This window comes from Lycorma delicatula, chromosome 4 (genome assembly GCF_047948215.1).
Source record: "Lycorma delicatula isolate Av1 chromosome 4, ASM4794821v1, whole genome shotgun sequence".
NCBI classification, from domain to species: domain Eukaryota; kingdom Metazoa; phylum Arthropoda; class Insecta; order Hemiptera; family Fulgoridae; genus Lycorma; species Lycorma delicatula.
This window is the reverse complement of record NC_134458.1, coordinates 139,254,938-139,277,317: the sequence shown is the minus strand read 5'-3', so window position 1 is coordinate 139,277,317 and position 22,380 is coordinate 139,254,938. Positions and strand designations below refer to the sequence as shown.

General features: G+C 29.1%; 1 protein-coding gene across 4 annotated transcripts; it reads left to right on the top strand.

Annotated features, from left to right (window-relative positions):
- Window positions 1-1,383: 1,383 nt before the first annotated feature.
- LOC142323915 (dehydrogenase/reductase SDR family protein 7-like) lies at window positions 1,384-22,306 on the top strand. 4 transcript variants are annotated; one of them, XM_075364275.1, is made up of 7 exons: window positions 1,384-1,609; window positions 3,404-3,558; window positions 5,544-5,687; window positions 7,985-8,204; window positions 14,651-14,735; window positions 19,308-19,468; window positions 21,713-22,306. In XM_075364275.1, exons 2-7 carry the CDS (start codon window positions 3,433-3,435, stop codon window positions 21,916-21,918), a joined length of 942 nt encoding a protein of 313 aa, XP_075220390.1. In that variant the 5' UTR covers window positions 1,384-1,609; window positions 3,404-3,432; the 3' UTR covers window positions 21,919-22,306. The 4 variants fall into 4 exon arrangements, with proteins under 4 accessions (XP_075220390.1, XP_075220391.1, XP_075220389.1 ...); XM_075364276.1 differs by having other exon boundaries at window positions 1,384-1,644; XM_075364274.1 differs by having other exon boundaries at window positions 1,384-1,675.
- The last annotated feature ends 74 nt before the right edge of the window (window positions 22,307-22,380 follow it).

Here is a 22,380-nt window from a genome sequence, read left to right as displayed (position 1 = left end):
CAGTCTTTATCGTGAGTTTGCAGATGTGAAGGACTTCAATAATGAACAGTTGAAACATCAAGAGAAGCCTGTAGATAAAAAGTGAGTGGGTATTTTTGCAGTTCTGGAGACTAATCATTGAAAGTTAAAAAATCTTGCATTACTTATTAGTCAAATTCTTAGTATCTCATATTCAAATAGTTTTGTAGAGAGGGTATCTAGCTTGACGTCATCACACGATGATACGAGGAATGGTGAAATGTAAGCTTAATAAAAGCAGAACTTCAAGTTAGGGTTAATTTTCAATTAGAATGTATCCAATTCTACCACTATATAAAAGCTGTTCTAACAGCTGCAGAGTATCACAGCTCAGCAAAGTATTATTGGATAATAAAATAGCATTTTTACTTAAGATGATTTGTCTCAGTTTCACAAAATAAAACGATATGTTTCTTTGCCTTTTACATTTTACATATAAGTTCCCCTCTCCAGTTCTCGACTAATTATCAAACGAATGTGTCCTGGGTTGGGTCTTTGAAAAGATGGTCACCCTATTCAACACTGAGAAAAATTTTATTGATTCAACTGTACTCAAACAAAAACTAGTATTGACAGCGAAACAATATTTATAAAGTCTTTATCATATTTTGTATTTTGAAAGAACAAAAACTTTCAACTGTTTAGTTGAAAGTGAGTTGTTTATAATTTTAAAAGACTTATGGTAATTTTTATTACTATCATCACACTATTCTACACATGATACGTCTTTTTCATGAATCTTGTGAATTGTGGTGTAAATAATTCCCCAAAAAATCGTAATTTTAACTTTCATTATAATTTTTTGTATCCAGGAAGATAATGGATGAATATATTCCGTTTATACTTAAAAGCAGGTATTCTTCCCCAATATTGTGCTCATAAGTTGTAACAAACAGGATTTAATTTTTAAACTAATGTATCACCCGTGGATAAATTATCATAACATTGACTCACGGCTAGTAACTTCGTGATGCTGGGGTCCCAGCTTAAAATCCTTAGCAAAAGCATGATAATTTTTAATGAGTTCTGAATGCATTTTTGAATTGCAATTATGTTTCACAAAAAGTGTTATTTAGTGCATGTACAACGTGCTGCCAACAAATTCAACAAAATTGTCATTTTTTACCTTTGTTTTTTATTTAATTTATTGTTATTTATTTGAAATTTACAAAAGACAATCTTTAATCATATGAAGAAAACTAACCATCTGAGGAAAATCTGTTGAAAAATAGAAAATACTGAGAATTCAAGTTATGAAATTTGATGAACGAATTGCTTTTTAAAATGGTAGTCTTTTTTTATTTTTTTCTACGTTACTGAAACCCGCCTTAACGTAAATATGCACATGTTACTACAGATATTCATATGACGTTTTATCGTCTGCTGCGTGAGTGATACATCGCAGGTGACGATGATTTAGAAGTTTTTAGGTTAACTCTGTATAATTATCGTTAAAAATATTACACAGTATAACAACTCGAATTTTTGTATTTGTATGGTCTTTGTAATTTTAATGAATGCGAATTTCTGATGTAATAATTTGTTTAAAGGTGTTCACAATGTTGTGCATAGCAGTGTTCTATAGTTAACTGTCAGTATTGCTTAAACAGACTAAGTAAATTACTCGTACGTTCTAGATTTATTTCATTCTTGTTTGGTAATAATTGTTCTATCAAGATTTTTCTTTACATTATGTTTAAAATATATTTTATGTGATACTTCCAAAGTAGTATGTTAACAATGCACTGCAAAAAACTGGTCAACAATTTGTATGTGTTAATGTATCTTCTATCAGAAATATTATAATTAATGCCAAATAATACCAATATCTTTGTAAAAACATTACTGTAATGTTTTAATTTAATGTGCACTTTTTTATATTTCATCTTGGTTGTAAATGTACAGTTATATTAAGCAACTTTGAAAGAGACTCCTGTTTTATTTGATGTCATTTTTGAGTGGTGTTATTCACTTCTACATTACTTTCTTCATTCTACAAAAAAGCAGTTCAAATGAAATATACATTTTCTTGGAAATTACAAATGTAATTTTTCCATTACTTTCTACTGAGCAATACTCTGAGCACAAAAAGTTGTAAGCATTTGTAATGGAGGCTGTAAAGATTTTATGCTATAAAGATTTCTACATATTGAAAATTACTTGTCTTACCCAAAATCATGGGGTCCCTTGATAAGACATTTATTATTGTATGTCCTAAATCAAATCATGAGATTCCTTGGAAAATTAAAAATAAGTCTGGATGTAAAAAATATGTTATAATCTCATTCTCTAGTGCTAAGTAAGTTAAATTATAACATAGAGATCAGTTTTTAATAAACATTGTAACATTTATGTAAATTGTTTGAAGATTACACATGTTTTTTTAGTATTATGAAATTTTAATGTATTATTATCCAACCAATGTTTGTTTATATATTTTTTTAGGTAATTTTTTTTTATATGTTTGTGTTTCTATTTCTGATCTTGTTATTTGTATTAAAGTTTTATATTCAAAATAATAACACCCATTCATAACAAACCAATCAACATTTTTGCATTAGATAGCATACATCCTGTGAAAAGGGTTTTATATGCTTCTGTTGTCATTTAGTTTAATAAATTATACCTTTTTTGGTCTGTACTGAAAAGTGTAAGGACTGGGGCTCAGATTATCAGGATTCTTTTTTTAAAAACCAAGTTTTGGAAGTGATGAAGAAAAGAATGAGAGGAAGAACCCAATTAAGTTGGTAGAAAAAGTACTGGAAGAACTTAAAAGAGAACAGGAAATCCAGTATAGTGAAGTGTTGCCTTTTTACCTTGCTATCATTTTCTTCATTATTGCAAAGGATAATTCTAATAGAAATGCTGACCCCTCCACATGAAATGGGATGCAACATGAAAAAATATAACATTTATGAAAGGCTTATCTTCTTAGTCCCAATAGCCAGATAATTAGTATGAGCAAATTTACACCACAAAAGCTTGTTTATTTATTAAAAAACAAGAAAGCACTCAAAAACTGTTTACAAAAATCATGTGTTTAAAAACCCTAATAAATATCAAAGAGATAATAAATGTTAATTTACAAACAATATAAAATGAGTGTTTCTGTGTTTTAAAATAAAAAAAAAACAACTGTTGTTTTTGTAATGCCAGTTGAAACATAAATTTAACTTAAAAACATCTAAACTACTCCAGCTTAGACACAGTATATTCTAATGTACACTTCTTATATAGTTTGAATGAGAAAAAAATTAACTTTAATTTGTCAGATTCTTCCAAGAGAATCATTTTTCATTTTATATCCATGAATTAATGTCATTGGTTGGTTTTCTGAAAGAAAATTAAATTTATTATAACTGCATTGTTTTTTTTGTATTGTTAGGTAACCTTTTGTATTGTTAGTGTTTTATAATGGCTAGCGCAGGATGGCCATTATTCTGGTGGCTTGTTGGATCTATATGCATTCCATTATCATTACCATGGCTTTTGTTTAAAATATTTCACTTTAAAAAGTCACATGCAAAATTGCAAGGCAAGGTACGTACTTTTAAACTTAATTGCTTATAAATTTATTTTCTAAGAACTTCTTATACGCTGAAGAAGCTTGCTAATGATAATACCCTTTGATATTTAATTTTTCTTTAGAAACTTTAATTTTATTTAGAATAAATATTGATAAATTTCAATTTTTTTTAGAATGAATGAATAATCTGTAATTTAACATATAGCCTGAATAATGTTATTCTTTGTTAAGGTGTTTAAGAAAGTAAGGGTACTTACGTATTAACGCCACCGCAGCTACAGCTTTATTTTAAAACAAAGTAGTCAGATTTTGGTGGAAAATAAACAGTCTCTTTATTAATTTTAATAAATGGTTATTTATATTTATTTATTTTATAAATATAATTTAACCAAACTTAACCTATGCTCGCTTCGCTCGCTAACCTTGACTAATTAACAGGAGTGTTTTGATTATTTAAATAATAAATAATTGCAATAATTACTGAATTTATTTAAATAAATACTCAAAAAATTACGGTGTTACAGGATTAAATTAATAAAGTTCTTTTTATATTGGGGTGAAAATTGTACATATGGTAGCATGTGAATTAATCTGAACATGGAATTTTGTTGTTAATTTCTGTTGCCACATAGAAATGCAAAAATTGTTTTTGTAGTGTGAGTTATTGTTCTTTGGTTATTTAGCAATTTTCATGTTATAAATATATTTTGTGAAAGTTTATTTAATTTTATTTACAAAATAATATTTTTGTTGTGTCTTGTCTTGATTATATAATAATGGATATAACCCCAAGAAAGTAATCAAAAATTTTCTCATTCTGAGCCTTCCAGTATGACATGGCAAATATATTCTGAGTGTGGTGTTGGATAAGGGACAGTGAATGCTATTTTAAAACAATATAAAAAAATTGGTTCCTTTTCATCTCAAATGAATGGCAAATATGGCCGCAAAGAAAAAACTACTCCAACTCAGGATCGGTTATTAGTGAGAAAAAGTAAATTTGATCCAAAATTATCTGCTGTGAACTTAAATCAAGAATTAGCAGCCAGTGGAACAGATTTACTCATAACAACTGTTAGACACTGGCTTTTTGCAGCTGGACAGAAAGTTAATTTTAATACCACTAATGTGAAAAAGAAGACTGTTGAGAACCAAATCACATGCTAACTGAATTAAAGAAGATTGAAAAAATGTTATATTTCTGACAAGTCACATTTTTATGTTCAGGGACAAAGAGTCCTATATGGAAGAAAAGCATCAGATGAAAATACATCACTAGCTCATATGCATCTAAACATCCCCAGAAAAAAATGTTTGGAGTTATTTTACATTTGAAGGACGTTCTTCATTACTTCCAGTCGATGATATGTTGAAAAGTGATGGATATATCAAGATTTAGAAAGGGTTGTGACACAACTTCAAAATGAATTCCCTCAAGGCAACAGAGTATTCCAACAAGATTTGGCACCATGCCATACTATCAAAAAAGAGAAAACATTTTTTGAAGACAAAACATTGAAGTGCTTCCATGGCCAAGCAATTCCCCAGATTTAAATCAAGGATCAAGTATATATTAATTACTAGATATTCACAAATTGTACAGGTATGATTTTTTTTTATAAATTAGGTATTTTTTTTATTAAATAACATCTGTGTTCAGATTAATTTGCATGCTACTGTGTGTGTTGCCTTGCTTTGAAGAACTAATACTAATAAAAGTATGTAACATAATTTGAATATTTTATTTTATGCTTTGCTTCAGTAATCATGTAAAATTTTACCAGATAGATAGATTACGTAAAGATGTTTATTGAAGTCAGTATTTTTTTATAAAAATAAGAAAAAATGATAGACATGACTAACAGGTTTTAAAACTTGCCATTCTTCTTTTTTTTATATTTTGGCACCAATAAATAGATGGTTGTAAACTTGGTTTCATCAATGTTGTATTTGTTGTAAAGTAATTTTATTTTTGGAACATAATATGTTTAATTTACAGGTAGTTGTAATAACTGGAGCAAGCTCTGGTTTAGGAGAAGCATTGGCTCATGTCTTTTACAAAGCAGGTTGTAAGGTGATACTAATTGCAAGAAGAGAAAATGAATTGGCAAGAGTTAAAAATGATCTTCTCTCACTGCATCCTGTAAGATTAATTGCTTTTATTTTATTATCATTCATTTCAGTTTTGTGTGAATTTATAAACATGTTATATCTGATATCCATGATCTAAGGTTTATGAATTTGCTTTTTGGTTATTCTTTTTCTTATTTATTTGTATATGACAGTCTGCAAATTCTTTTTCAAGCAATTTACAATTTTTATCACACTGTGGGCATTCGTCTGACTTTAAAAGTTATTATAAGGCGTTGGAAATTGATTTAGTTAGAACTTTAGTTTTGAGCAGATGCATGTGAAATCCATAATTGATTGGAAAAGGAATCCATAAAACATTTCTCTTAGCCTCTTGTCTCTGACTTCAGTATTGAAATTTAATATTGGTGACCCTGTTGTGGTGATAGCCATTACCAAAATCAGTTAGTAAATCCTAGCTGAGGAGGGTCAGCAAACAGATTAGTGCTGGGGTCATTATTAGTAGATTTTAATAAACCTACATTATTATTATCAAGAATAAAGGCCTGTGATAAATTTGTAGGTCTACGGTGGCTGAGATCTAATTCCCGTCAAACATGAATTATCTCTAATCTAAAAAAAAGAAGAAGAGAGAAAACTGAACCAAGAATATGTAAAATTAAATGCCTATGCAAAATGTATTTATTTTTGATAATTGAGATGTAAGATTAAATAAAGCCACCCAAGAAATGGGAATATAATGTTAAAGAGAGAGCTGTTGGAAGAAAATTCAGATTTAAGAAGAGCCAAGATTGTAATGTAGGATAAAAGAAAATGGTAGACTGCAACAAAATCCAAGTGTAGAAGAGGAAGTCATTTTTTCTCCAAACTGCTTTCACTTGTTATATTGCATTGTCAGAAGTGTTCCCTTATCTATTTGTGAACAGTAATGTAGTTTGTCCAGTTTTGTTAGTAATAATGAAATGGACAGATTTTTGATTTTTTCTAAAATGAACATTTGTTAAAAAAAATACACACACACACACACACACACACACACACACACATATATATATATATATATATCAGTGATTTTTAAGTGTCTTATTCTGTTTAACTCATTCATACTATATCATTTGAATTTGGATAATAATTGTACTAGGCTGTGTGCCAGATTTCACAAAATTGCACCGTATAGATTGTTTGTCGTGCAGTTGAATATGATGTTGGGTGTTTGTTTGTTGATATGTTTTTATTTAAAATAGTTTGGCTAGACTGTTTTTAGTTTCTGCAGTTAATTTCCCTGGAATTTTGTGTTTTCTTAAGATTTCACTACATGTAGAAAAAACATTTAAGAAATATCTTCCTTGCAAATTTTTTTCGTTTTTAATGCTAACTTTGGTAATCTGTTTTATTTTTTCAATATATTTTTGATTTCTTCTGAAAGTATTAGAAATTTGTTTATCTCTTGTAAAAGTTACTTTCTTTGTTTCTTATATTTTCTCTGTCTTCGGATTTGGTTTACTTTTTTTATTTTTATCATTATTTTCTGGATTGATATATTCAGTATTATGTACTTCAGAATCTTAACAGTAATTTATCAATTTGTTGTTAGTATAAGTATTCTTAAAGATTAGTTTTTTTAGTGCAATAATTATTACAGCGCTGCATTTTACTTTAAAAAAAAAATGTTAGCTGCATCTTTCTTTTTAAAACTTTGTCTGATTATGTAATATAATAAGTAAACATATGTTACGGGTAAGTTGTGCAACTTTGTAAGCATGCTTTTACAAGTTACTGCTTCAAATGGATAAAAGAATTTTTCTTTCTCCTAGTTAAAAAAATAAGGAAACCAAGTTGTTACTGGATCTAATAGTCTGAATTCATTAACAAGATAAAACATTGATATTAACAAGGTAAGAAACAACTTTCAATGTGTAACCTCATTCTGTTTTATACTTAAACTAGAATCAATAGCATATATTAGTTTTATTTTTTATGTTAAGCTTACAATTATATTCTCAAAATAAGTAAGTAAACTAGTTTAGAAAGAACAATGGGACCATCAAAGGAAATTCTTCTACAAAGTAAAGAAAAGGATCATTGAAATTATTCCTTTGTTGAAGCAGTAAGGCTTGACATATATAAAAAAATAATAATAAAACTAACAGGTTTAAATTGAACCCTTCTTTTTTTTAAGTCTGTTAAAAATATAAACTATAAAACATAGATTAAGATTAAATTAAATGAACCAGGATTTAGGTTTTTTTTGTAAATAGTTGGAAAAAGAAATATGTATTTGTTTATTAAGTTTATATTTTAGTGATTTATTTTATTAATATTACAATAATATCTTCTGTTCAATTTCAGACAATACCAACACATCCTCCAGTTATAATATCTATGGATTTATCAGAATTGAATGATATTGCTGGGCATGTTAAAAAAATACTTGCGGTTTATAATAAAGTTGATATACTTATTAATAATGCTGGTATTAGTTACAGAGGTGAAATAATAAGCACAAAAGTGGATGTTGATATAAAAGTTATGTTGATCAACTATTTTGGGCAGATTGCATTAACTAAAGGTAACTGTAATTAAACAGAAATCTTAAATATTAATTCTATAGTTTTCTGTTATGAAGATGGTACATTATATTTTCATAGTTTTTACACCTTGTTACATCATGTATATCTCTGAATTTTTAATATGTCTATAAAAAGTATTTAAAATTAGTATTAATTCAATTTTTTTTTGTGTTGTTACATCCTTTTGTGCGAACAAATATAGCATTGTAAGAACAATAGTGTAGTTTCAGTTGTACTCATAAAAATTAATTCAGATTTAACTTCTGTAACTATTAACCTTTTTGAGATTTCTTTGAAAATGGTATCATTTATCTTGTGAATACGTGTTGTAAAGGTTGTAAACAAAATTTGTAAAGTACACTATAAGTTTGCTATAAATCTAAAACGATATATTCTGTTAATGTAGATACCTAAAAAGAATTAAGTGCTAATAGATTTGTTTTCGATACAATTGAACTCTACACTGATCTGCCATCTTACTATAAAAGTATAGAGTGGAAAAAGTATTAAATTTATTAAAGAGTTAAATTTTAGCTTGTGACTAATCATTTTGTACTTTAATTGATGATGATAATAAGCAGTATAATTGATCTAATTTGTATTAATTTTAATTCTACGCGTGTATTTGTTCGTGCTTCTTTTTATAAAATGTTTGTATGACCTGTCCCATACAATAAGAGAAAATTTCTTACACTAGCTGAAAATATTCTCCTTCTCAATCGCAAATATATGCATTCCACCATCTGTAGAATGTTTCTTTGATAATGGTACTTAAAAACTACTGTCCAAGTGAGCATGCATGCTGCCTTCTTATTCAGCTGATCAAAGTTAATGGAAGTATTTGTAGTTGTGTATAGTAATGCTGCAATTTACAGTTTCTGAACAGAGAGAAATTGCTAAGCAAGTTGTTAGAGTTTTTAAAGTTTATTATTGTATTTTACCTCCATATTTTGAAATTAATTTTCTTTTTCAAGACTTCATGTATGAGATGAGATCATGTCATAATGTATAGAACATTTCTTTTTACATGAATACATTATTATCTTTCTATTCCTAAGCGTAATTGTTGAATACTGATAAATAGTATTCAGCTTCTTTGTATATAATTTTTTTTTAATTTGAAACAAACAGTTGTTTTTTGAGAGATACTTTCACACTGTAAGCGTTTTTCAGGGGTTTGTATTATTCACCAATATTTTTATATCATTTTGTTTTTGTGATAAAAAGATTCACTAACACTTTTACAATGAAATTGTTTTTTTGGTGGTTGTGATGTCTGTTATTTTTGTTATATCTTTCATCATTATGTATATGATGACATAAAATTTAAAATAACTAAAGAACAATGTTTTTTGATCAGTTTAATAAAACAATCAATACAATATATAAAATTACCTTTAGATTGTAGTTGTCAATTTCCTTACACTCCCAGCAATGACCATCTACAGATATTAACAACCAAACCGTTTTATCTGTAAAGTCAAAAAACACTGTTTTTTTTACTTTAAAGGCAAAAACACTTGTTTTATATATGTGTATTTTTTATTATTTATTTTTAATAATAAATATCATATGTGCATTATTTCTACTTAGCTGGAAGTTATTTTATCATAGACCAGCTGATCGTAATTCAACTGTAATTTTACTATGTTTATCCTTCATCATTATAATATACAAAAAATATATTAACTTTATTATTAATTTGGTTAATAATTATTAATCATTATCATTATTATATTAATTATTTTCATATCCTATTATATTTATATTGTAAAAAGACCAGTATAACAGACCTGAGTAACGGATTCCTGCCAAGTAATAAGAAAGTAGTAGAAAATATAATAATGGGAGGAATCCAGAAAGGGGTTAAAAGGAGCCTTTTTAGTAAAACTAACAGGTCTGTTTAGCAATCGTTCTTTGTAATACTGCCCAACGACACACCTACAAACAGATATTGTTCCATGAGAAGAATTACCAGACCAGAGTAGGAAACAATATTATATTATTGTTTTATAATATTTTACATACTTTTTAATATTTAACTATTATTTAAAGTAAAAATTAAAATTAATGAAATAAAAAAACACGGTTCACAAAAATGGGGAAATCAAAAACATTCACTGATTTTGTAGACTCATCATGTATAATCAGCCCTTTTATAAAATTTGAAAATGTAATTCTACGTTTTAAATTGACCTCTATTCCAATTTACAATATCAATATCTTTATGGAAATAAGAAATTCTTAATTGGTTACTTTTAATAGCTAATAATAATAACCGAAGGTAGTTATTGCTATAAATATAAACTGAAATAAGTACCCAATCGAATATAGAAACGAAAATAAACTACGAAACAACTTAAAAGCCCGGTCGAATCCTAATATAAGTCTGCCCCGCATATAAATAGGTCTACCTTCCCACCATTTTATGGGAGAATATTTAGAAACAAACCTCGACTTATATTTGGGCAGATGCGGTAAAAATAATATGTACAGTTTTTGTTTTCTTTAATTTAATAAATTATTAACCTCATAGCGCTAAATAGCGTTTGATTTTTGCATTCATAAAAGCCGAATAATATTTACAATCTCTGTTTGAGATTTGATAAATTTAATTTAAAACCTAATTTTATCGCATTATTTGTATTTTAATATTTTATTGAACTAAGAGATAGCGCCGGAATTTTTTAATTTTTTTGCCAGCTTTTTTTTTAATAGTCGGATTATATACAAATAAAACCCCGCAATATTATCTTGGTACGCTGTTTATTTTTATTTATTTTAATTTAATAAATTTTTTTTTTTGTCTTCAGTCATTTGACTGGTTTGATGCAGCTCTCCAAGATTCCCTATCTAGTGCTAGTCATTTCATTTCAGTATACCCCCGTACATCCCTAACAATTTGTTTTACATATTCCAAATGTGGCCTGCCTACACAATTTTTTCCTTCTACCTGTCCTTCCAATATTAAAGCGACTATTCCAGGATGCCTTAGTATGTAGCCTATAAGTCTGTCTCTTCTTTTAACTATATTTTTCCAAATGCTTCTTTCTTCGTCTATTTGCCGCAATACCTCTTCATTTGTCACTTTATCCACTCGTCTGATTTTTAACATTCTCCTATAGCACCGCATTTCAAAAGCTTCTAATCTTTTCTTCTCAGATACTCTGATTGTCCAAGCTTCACTTCCATATAAAGCGACACTCCAAACATATACTTTCAAAAATTTTTTCTTTTGATATAAACAAATTATATTTCTGATTGAAGGCTCGTTTCGCTTGTGCTATTCGGCATTTTATATCGCTCCTGCTTCGTCCATCTTTAGTAATTCTACTTCCCAAATAACAAAATTCTTCTACCTCCATAATCTTTTCTCCTCCTATTTTCACATTCATTGGTCCATCTTTGTTATTTCTAATACATTTCATTACTTTTGTTTTATATTTGTTTATTTTCATGCGATAGTTCTTGCGTAGGACTTCATCTATGCCGTTCATTGTTTCTTCTAAATCTTTTTTACTCTTGGCTAGAATTACTATATCATCAGCAAATCGTAGCACCTTTATCTTTTCACCTTGTACTGTTACTCCGAATCTAAATTGTTCTTTAACATCGTTAACTGCTAGTTCCATGTAAAGATTAAAAAGTAACGGAAATAGGGAACATCCTTGTCGGATTCCCTTTCTTATTACGGCTTCTTTCTTATATTCTTCAATTATTACTGTTGCTGTTTGGTTCCTGTACATGTTACCAATTGTTCTTCTATCTCTGTATTTGAACCCTAATTTTTTAAAATGCTGAACATTTTATTCCAGTTTACGTTATCGAATACCTTTTCTAGACCTATAAACGCCAAGTATGTTGGTTTGTTTTTCTTTAATCTTCCTTCTACTATTAATCTGAGGCCTAAAATTGCTTCCCTTGTCCCTATACTTTAACTCAAACCAAATTGGTCTTCTCCTAACACTTCTTCCACTCTCCTCTCAATTCTTCTGTATAGAATTCTAGTTAAGATTTTTGATGCATGACTAGTTAAACTAATTGTTCTGTATTCTTCACATTTATCTGCCCCTGCTTTCTTTGGTATCATGACTATAACACTTTTTTTGAAGTCTGACGGAAATTCCCCTTTTTCATAAATATTACACACCAGTTTGTATAATCTATCAATCGCTTCCTCACCAGCACTGCGCAGTAATTCTACAGGTATTCCGTCTATTCCAGGAGCCTTTCTGCCATTTAAATCTCTTAATGCTCTCTTAAATTCAGATCTCAGTATTGTTTCTCCCATTTCATCCTCCTCTTCCTCTATAACACCATTTTCTAACTCATTTCCTCCATATAACTCTTCAATATATTCCACCCATCTATCGACTTACCTTTCGTATTATATATTGGTGTACGATCTTTGTTTAACACATTATTAGATTTTAATTTATGAACCCCAAAATTTTCCTTAACTTTCCTGTATACTCCGTCTATTTTACCAATGTTCATTTCTCTTTCCACTTTTCTTTAATCCACTCTTCTTTCACCAGTTTGCACTTCCTGTTTATAGCATTTCTTAATTGTCGATAGTTCGTTTTACTTTCTTCATCACTAGCATTCTTATATTTTCTACGTTCATCCATCAGCTGCAATATATCGTCTGAAACCCAAGGTTTTCTACCGGTTCTCTTTATTCCGCCTAAGTTTGCTTCTGCTCATTTAAGAATTTCCTTTTTAACATTCTCCCATTCTTCTTCTACATTTTCTACCTTATCTTTTTTACTCAGACCTCTTGCGATGTCCTCCTCAAAAATCTTCTTTACCTCCTCTTCCTCAAGCTTCTCTAAATTCCACCGATTCATCTGACACCTTTTCTTCAGGTTTTGAAACCCCAATCTACATTTCATTCATCACCAAATTATGGTCGCTATCAATGTCTGCTCCAGGGTAAGTATTGCAGTCAACGAGTTGATTTCTAAATCTTTGCTTAACCATGATATAATCTATCTGATACCTTGCAGTATCGCCTGGCTTTTTCAAAGTGTATATTCTTCTATTATGATTTTTAAATTGGGTGTTGGCAATTACTAAATTATACTTCGTGCAAAACTCTATAAGTCGGTCCCCTCTTTCATTCCTTTTGCCCAGCCCGTATCACCCACTATATTTCCTTCCTTGCCTTTTCCAATGCTTGCATTCCAATCTCCAACTATTATTAAATTTTCATCTCCTTTTATGTGTTTAATTGCTTCATCAATCTCTTCGTATACACACTCTACCTCATCATCATCATGGGCGCTTGTAGGCATATAGACGTTAACAATCGTTGTCGGTTTAGGTTTTGATTTTATCCTTATTACAATGATTCTATCGCTATGCGTTTTGAAATACTCTACTCTCTTCCCTATCTTCTTGTTCATTATGAAACCTACTCCTGCCTGCCCATTATTTGAATCTGAGTTAATTATTCTAAAATCACCTACCAAAAGTCGCCTTCCTATTCTCACCGAACCTCACTAATTCCTACTACATCCACATTTATCCTATCCATTTCCCTTTTTAAATTTTCTAGCGTACCAACCTTTTTTAAAGTTCTAACATTCCACGCTCCGACTCGTAAAATGTTATTTTTTAATTTTCTGGTGACCCCTTCCTTAGTAGTCCCCCACCCGGAGATCCGAACGGGGGACTAGTTTACCTCCAGAATATTTTACCAAGGAAGGCGCCTCCATCATTGCTATATGAAAATGCAGAGAGCCACATTTTCTTGGAAAAAAAGCAGCTGTAGTTTTCCATTGCATTCAGCTGCGCAGTACTCAGAGGACTGAGTGATGTTGATATGGCCGTTTAAGTCATTCTGACTCACGCCCCTAACAACTACTGAAAGAGCTGCTGATCTCTTTCAGGAATCATTCCTTAGTCTGGCTCTCAACAGATACCTCTCCGATATGGTTGCACCTTCGGCCCAGCTACTCTGTATCCCTGAGCACTCAAGCCCCCTGACCAACGGCAAGGTCTCATGATTCATAGAGGAGGGTTTTATTGTTAAATTTATATATTAATTTGTTTATTAAATTATTAATAGTTTTTTATATTATATCCATTAAGTTAACCATTCTTTCAGGAAAGTTTTTGGTGATTGCAAATTTATTACTAGGTACTTGTTGGAGTGTAAATAGTATTTGTCTAAAAATGATTTTATTAAAAAGATATTACACCTTATTTTGAATATTTGAGTCTACTAATTTCAGAATCTGACTAGGTTTAAAAAAGTCTTAATTTTAAGCCATTAAAAATGGTTAATTTAAGATTAAATTGGCTAATTTTAAGTAAAAAAGGTTTTAGTGGCTAATTTAAAGTTTAAAAATTTCTAATTTAAGATCTGCTCATAATCCAAATTATTTATGAAGATTGTATACTATGATTGTACAATTATATTTTTATGTATGTTTTTTAGCTCTTCTTCCATCTATGGTAGAACTTAGGAGTGGTCATATTGTTGCTATAAGCAGTATACAAGGTCGTATAGCTTTGCCATACAGGTAAAATGAGAATGTTCTTTATGTTTATCATCTCATCTTCATTTAAAAAGTTTTTATTCATTTTTTTAAACTTTTTATAGGTTATTAAATAAAAGTTACTTTTTTATCATAAAACATAAATATTTATTTACCCACTGTGCACTGTATTTTGCATAGTTTGATCTTCAAAGAAAATCTTTGAAGATTTATATCTTAACAAACATATTGATAAATTGAATTTGTATTAAAAACTTGTTCTTTTCTGTGTGTTCTGGAGAGGTTTCTTTATGCTAAGAACTTGTAGGAATTAATAGCTAAAGTTGCTGTTACTTGTATATTTTTGCCTTAGTACAATTTCATTGTTCTATAACTTTTCTAATAGATTTAAATGTAGACTAAAGTTTTGTTTGGGGTTTTAATCTTGATGATTGATATCAGTAAAGATATTTGGTTGTCTTAGGTTTTATTGGAAAAGAATATAGTTACTTAACAGGGCTTCACTCTGAAAAGCTGTACAGATAAGAAAAATGCCTTCTCCATTATATTCCGCTATACATGAAGCAGTTAGTTGTGTAGTTTTGTAACAGATATTGAAAGTTCTTACTATGTAAATTTAAAATTCTTCTTTGCTTCACAGCCCCTTTCCATTTGTCTTTATAAACTGAAATCAAGTATTCATCACACTAGTGTTATTAAAACACTTCAGTGCAAAAAAATCCTATCTTTTTAAGAGTTGAAATAGCACTTTATAAAAAAGGACTGCTGTATTGAAAACAGCCATAAAATATATAATAGATTAAATTCTGTAAATATGACAGTAAATCAAATATAAACCAGAATTTTTGTTGTCATTAACGCATGGCTAATGGAGAGGAGTGTGGGTTCTCAGTGTTGTGCATAGGGATGTGTGGAGAGGATCCCACTCGTAGAAATCCAGCCCACTACTTTTTTATAGTCTATCACAGTGTTAGTGCAGGAGGTATCATCGCGCATTATGCAATGTTTTATTAAATTTCTCACGGCAATGGGTGTGAAACCATCCAAAATTTTGAGAAGACTTCAGGCACAGTTTGGGAACAACACACTTAAAAAGACTCAAGTGTATGATTGGCATAAGCAATTTTCAGAAGGACGAGAAGTAATTGAAAATGAAGGTCACTGTCGCCCAAGGACAAGTGCTGTTGCTAAAAACATTCGTCACCTTCTTGAGGAAGACCATCGAGTAACAATTGTAGAAATTGCTTCTTAAATTGGAATAAGCTATGGCAGTAGTCAGGCAATCATTACTAGTGATCTTGGATTTAAAAAAGTGGTAGCACACGATGGATCCCTCATCTCACCAAAAGTTAGAAGTTCTATTGGCTAGAGGTGTGCCAGCAGTTGAGTCGTTACCAAGCTGAAGGAAATTTTTTTTTGCATTGAATCATGACCTGCGATGAAACTTGGGTGCTCCATTACACCACAGAATCAAAACAGCCAAGTATGGAGTGGGGAAAGAATGGAGTACCCATTAAAGCCAAAACTCAACTGTCAGCTAGAAAGATTCTGGCCACAGTATTTTTTGATTTCAAAGGAATTTTGTATGTTGATTTTCTTCATGAACATTGATTCCTGCCAACTTTTAGACAAAGCAAAACTCACATATCCTCAAAAAAGATGTCAGTTTCCAATCAGAGATGTAATTTTGCCTCACGACAATACTCAGCCCCATACCCCGCGGCTCAAACTCAAGAAAAAATTTCATCCTTATTGTGGACTACACTGGAGCACCCTTCACACAGTCTAGACTTATTGCCCTGCAATTATCATTTTTTGGGCCACTAAAAGAAGTATTTGGAGGACAGAAATTTGAAGACGATGCTGCTTTTGAAGCATTTGTGCACAATTGGTGGAAGTCACACTCACTTTCATTTTACGATAGTGGGATCAAAAAGCAACCTATCTGCTGGGAAAACTGTGTTTCCAAAAGAGGAAATTATGTAGAAAAATAATATTGTATGTATTTTTATTATCCTTCAATAAATTATAAAACAAAAATTTCCATTTGTATTTGATTTACCCTCATAAAATTACAGAATTTTGAAATTGCAAAAAAAAAATTAAAATACATTTTAACTGATTTCATGAACACTTCTGAATTTAAACAATTTGTTTTATTTTCTCAAATTTGAAATTCAAGAAAATTAATTTAAAAAACTATGTTTATTCCTATAATCCAGATTAGAAACCTTATTCAGTGTGAACTAAAGCTCAAAATAGCACTAAAGAACTGTGTTGCAGTAGAGTTTATTCATTCATTCTTGGTGGGTTTTTTTTTTGGTTAATTTATTATTTTTATCTTGATTCTATAAACACTATCCATAATTCTCAAATTCCAGGGAATCGTAGCTCATGTTTATTAGCAATTTTTCACATTGACGTTTCTTGCAGACAGGTTTTTATCTCATATGCAATATTTTATATAGCTTTATCCAAATCTTAAATAAATAGTAAACTAAAAAATGTAAACTCTTGTGTGCTAAAAAATATTTTTTTAAAAGAAATGAAATAAATTAAAAGCAAATGAAGTTTTTTTTCAATTTTTAAAAATTTAACATTAGATTTCAGTGCCAAACTAAACATTTGTTGTTTTTAAAGTTGAAGATAAAAAATTAATTTATTGTGTGTAATTTGCTGTAATTCCAATAGGTTTTCTTCAGTTGAATTGAAACTCTTGGTAATAGTGGAGAAAAGAGAAGATTTAATACGATATACAACCAAGTGTTTTCAATCAGGTGGGCTGGTAAAACACAAATCTACTAGAGAATCTATACTGTAGTTGCACACTACTGAAATAGAATCTATTTTTATTTTGATGCATTCAAATAAATGAATGAATGAATGCATCTGAACTTAGACTGTAATAATTTCTGAATAAACCATTGTAAGAAAATTTATTATATACCAAATCTGAGCTTGTTCCTTTCTTTCTTGAGAAAAATGTAGGAAACATGATTTTTGGGGCCCTTTATTTGTATAAGCTACACCTGGTCTCTAGAACTTTGACAAAAAATACTTTACAGTATATGTGGTTCACACATATTAAAATATGAACCCCTACCTTGGCCCTCATCAAGTTTCAGGTCATTTCATCCAATATTTTGGCATTGGTAGGTCATTAAAAAAAAATTGCAGTTTTCATATCCTGATGCAGTACCAAAATGATTTTTTTTACATTAATAAACAGTTTTAAAACAGAAATTAAAAAAAATTAGATTGGATATTAAAAAAAGATTGACATTAATTAGTAATCAAATTCACTTCAGTAGTTTCCTTCAATGGCCTATTCTCCTGTAAGAGAGCAACTTTCCTGCGTTGAAGGTACAGTCATCACCCAGTGATAAATCTGCTCACTTTATTATTACCGATATGTAGCTGCTTGTAAATATGCATTTTTTTTAGGATTACATTTTATTTAAAAAAAAAAGAAACAGACAATAATAGTAACAAAATCATGGTATATATATATATATATATGATGTACTTGCATGTGAATGAATATGTGTTTTACATCAAATAATAAATCAACTACATTATTGTGTATTAGCTGTGTGATGATTCGTTTATTATTTGGTCACAGCAGTAACCAAATAAAATTATTTCAAAACGATATTTTATAATAGAAAAATCTGAGTAGTCGTAATAATACAAGTATGTTATTTTCAACAAAACTAAGTTCACATATCTGGATAATAATCTAACAAATTTGAAAATAATTTAAAAATATATTTTATTGCAATAGTGGTAATATATTTAAAAGTATATAAAAATAAATTGTTTCTGAAAGTAACATCTTTATTATTAACTATAATGTTATTGCATGATATTGACGTTTTGATGAGTTTTCAGCAATAAGTCACAGTTTTGCCGACACAAAGTGTACTCGGATTATCTACTGCTTACACTGAAGATTAGAATTTATACAAACATTTTCATTTTACTTAAAATTTTCTAGAGAAATATGATACACTTCCTTTAAAATAGCCTTATTATTCAATTTCTGTTAAGTCCCGTCATTACCAAAATACTGGGGAAAATCTGAAACTGAATGAGGGTCAAGATAAAGAGTTAATATTTTAACCACATTTACTACAAAAGTTTTATTTTATTTTCTAAGTTCTAGAAGACAGAAATAGCGTATATAAAAAAGTGCTTTAAAAATTGTGTTTGGGTATTTTCCTTGAGAATTTAAGTCATTTTATTGTTTGAATAAGCTCTTTATTAATCAGTGTAGAAAGGAACAAAAGTTTGGTATTTATTCCATTTTTTTGTTATGGTTATTGAGAAATTATTGAAAACTTCAGCTACATTCTTTTATTTGTCAGATAATAATCATGACTCCTCAATATAGTAACGGAATTAATTTGTATTGTCTATCGTTTTCTCAATTTCATAAAGTAAAATACAAGGAAAAAAGTGATTTTTAATAACAGGCATGTAAAATATACACAGCCAGTTTTTATAGCAGAGTTAAACTTGCAGAGCTGTATGAATATAAACTGCAGTTTGTAGTGTATATCAGTTATAAAAAATAAGATTTTTTTTATTTTATAGATCGGCATATACTGCATCAAAACATGCTTTACAAGCATTCTGTGACACATTAAGAGCTGAAGTAGCTGGTCACAATATAAAAGTAACAGTTGTTAGTCCTGGCTATATTCGCACAAATCTCTCTGTTAATGCAGTCACAGGTAGTGGCCAACAATATGGAGGTAACATTCTTTTTAATATCATTATTATTGTTTTTTGGCAGTGTATTCTATTCAGATTAAAGATGTTTTCAATTTTTTTTTAGATATTAAATATAAGCAGTCTGAAAATAGAGATAAAAAGCAAAAATATAATCATGATTATTTTTAATTAAAATGAAATTATTAACTGATATTCACCAGTTGAAGTTTTCGTGCTGAAATTACTGTCCACTTTTATTATAACTTTAGAAGTCTGTCATTATCTGTTTTCCTATCATTTTCAAAATTACAAAGGATATTTCATTACTATGAAATAAGTGATAAAAGTTTTATTCTGTGGTCATACAGTGTGATTTTTAATTCGTATCCAAGATCTTTGATCAATTGTCTCATGTGTGATACATGCAATTGTCATTTTAAACATTTATCTGTTTAAAATGACATTTATGAAGTAAGTAAATTCATTTAGATTCAACCTGATAAAACATCTTTATATCTATCAGCTGTATTTAATAAATACTGTGTAAAAAAGATGACTGTAAATTTTTAAAGAATCAGTTTTTTGACTATCAAGAACCGCAGGATTTCTATTATCTATTTATATATATATATTTACAGTAAAAGAGGTTTGAAATTTGGTTTTTAAGGCATACTCTACTTTGTGTTCATTACAGTTGAAGGACTTATAATTAGTGTTCCCAACTGCAAGTCTCCTCCCCATTACTTGTTATAAACAGAAAAAAGGAGCTGAGGGGTGAATAATCCATTAACAAAGTTAATAGTTTAGTTATAATTTAGTTATTACATAAAATAAAATTGTAAAGAAAAATACTTAGAAGGATGTGTGGACCATAAATAAATAGATGTATGATATGAAGGATAAGAGAGAATAAAATTTGTTGGACAGGGCATCTGCAAAGACTGTAAGGAAAGAGTTGTGAGAAGAATATTTGATGGAATACCTGGAGGAAGAAGAAAAATTAAAACTGTCCACCAACAACATTAAAACTGAAACTGTGAAATGTTATGTTTTTCTGTTTCTTCAATAAAAATCTCTAATAAGATTTCTTAACCAGAACTTCTTAGCTCTGATACATTTTTCTGCGACTGTGTTGCAATTTTACATATAGGAAGTGACGTTAGTGGTCATTATATCAGTAAAAGTCAATCTGAGATGCATGTAATCAGATCTTTGGGTAAAAGTAACTGCTAGCTAGCCTGATTAATCTGTACTTACTTATGCTAGTGCTACAGCCTTGGGCTTCCCATACCATACTCCTTTAGCCATTTCTATCTCTCACTTTCTCCTTCCATCTTCTGAAGATCCAACTTCAGTTCCTTCAACTAACTCTTTCTGGATCTTCCTTTTTTTTTTCTTTCCCTGGATGCTCCAATAGAAAAATACTTTTCAAACAGCTCTGTCTATTTTCATCAGAAAAAATAGCTGGTTTTCCAGGCTGCTGTTCCAGTTTTTATTTTTACATACAACTTCTGATAAAAACTCATAGTTATTAATCACTATTTGATAATTTTTATTTTGTTTTATATATAGGAGCATTGGTTTTCCCCCACATTACTGGCCTATTTTTTGCTTGTTTATTTCATTATCATAATATTACCATTTGATTATGAATGGTAAGCATAGGAAAAAGATATATAGTACTTCATGAGGAATGAATTTGATACAGATTTAGTTTTAGTATTGTTGTAAACAGTTCATCTCTTTGATTTTTTTTTCTGTGAATATTTAGTTCTCTTAACATCTTCTGTTCTTTATTTTTATTCAATAACTGTGTAGGATGGATAATTCTTGGTATTTATCTATGTTTCACATTTTATTTAAGACCTATGAATGACTTTCTGATACAGAAGTCAAGAGATAAATGACTTCTTATTCTTCCATTTAAAAAATTAATAGATATTTTTCATAAATATGTTTATTAATTTTGAATTCACATTTTCATATTTTTCCAGAAAACAGTTTTGTTTCTTAGTTTAAATATTTCTCATATGTAGATTTCTTTAAATTTTTTTTTTTTTAAATAAAAATAAAAAATTTATATAATTCTGATAATTATAAAATGTTTTTTTTTTTTTTATTAATAATTGATAAATCAGTCTTCAAATTGTACTAGTGATTGTAAATGGAGTTAAGTGAATTTAGTTATGTACTGATTGGAGTATATATTTAAAAAATCTTCATTACTGTATTTCATATTTGCTGATGTTTCTTTTGTTTTTACATTTTTTATTTTTTCTTTACAGTACTTGATGAAACTACAGCTGGTGGTTATTCACCGCAATCTGTAGCAGAACAAATTCTTGACGGTGTTGCTGATGATAAAAATGAATTATTAATATCTCCAGCATCTCCTCGTATTGCAATATTTTTACGCACTGTATGTCCTTCTTTATATTTCTTAGTAATGAAAAAAAGAGCAAAACATACAACTTCTGATAAAAATTCATAGTTATTAATCATTATTTGATAATTTCTATAATCATTTATATTTTATTTTATATACAGGTCCTTATTATCTGCATGGTTTACTAGGTGGATTTTTTTTTTTTTTTTTTTACACATCACTGCCTTACTTTATGGCTGTTTATTTCATTTTAATTTGATTAATATATATTTAGATCTAATTCACATTATATACTTATTATACTGATTTCAATATTTCTTAGAAGATGGTCTTAATTATTTATTTAAATGTTTACACAATACCTATACCCACTTCTTTTTTTTATTCATATATAATTCTGCTGCCATTTAAAGTAAAAAAAAGTTATAGTCAGCAAACATTCTCTTTACAGTGCTATATTCTAGTAAGTCACATTTACTTTTTCGTTAATTTTAAAATCTGTAAATAAACTGTAAAAATGTTTGTTTCTGTGTTATGTGATTATCTTTCTCCCTGAAAGTGTTACAT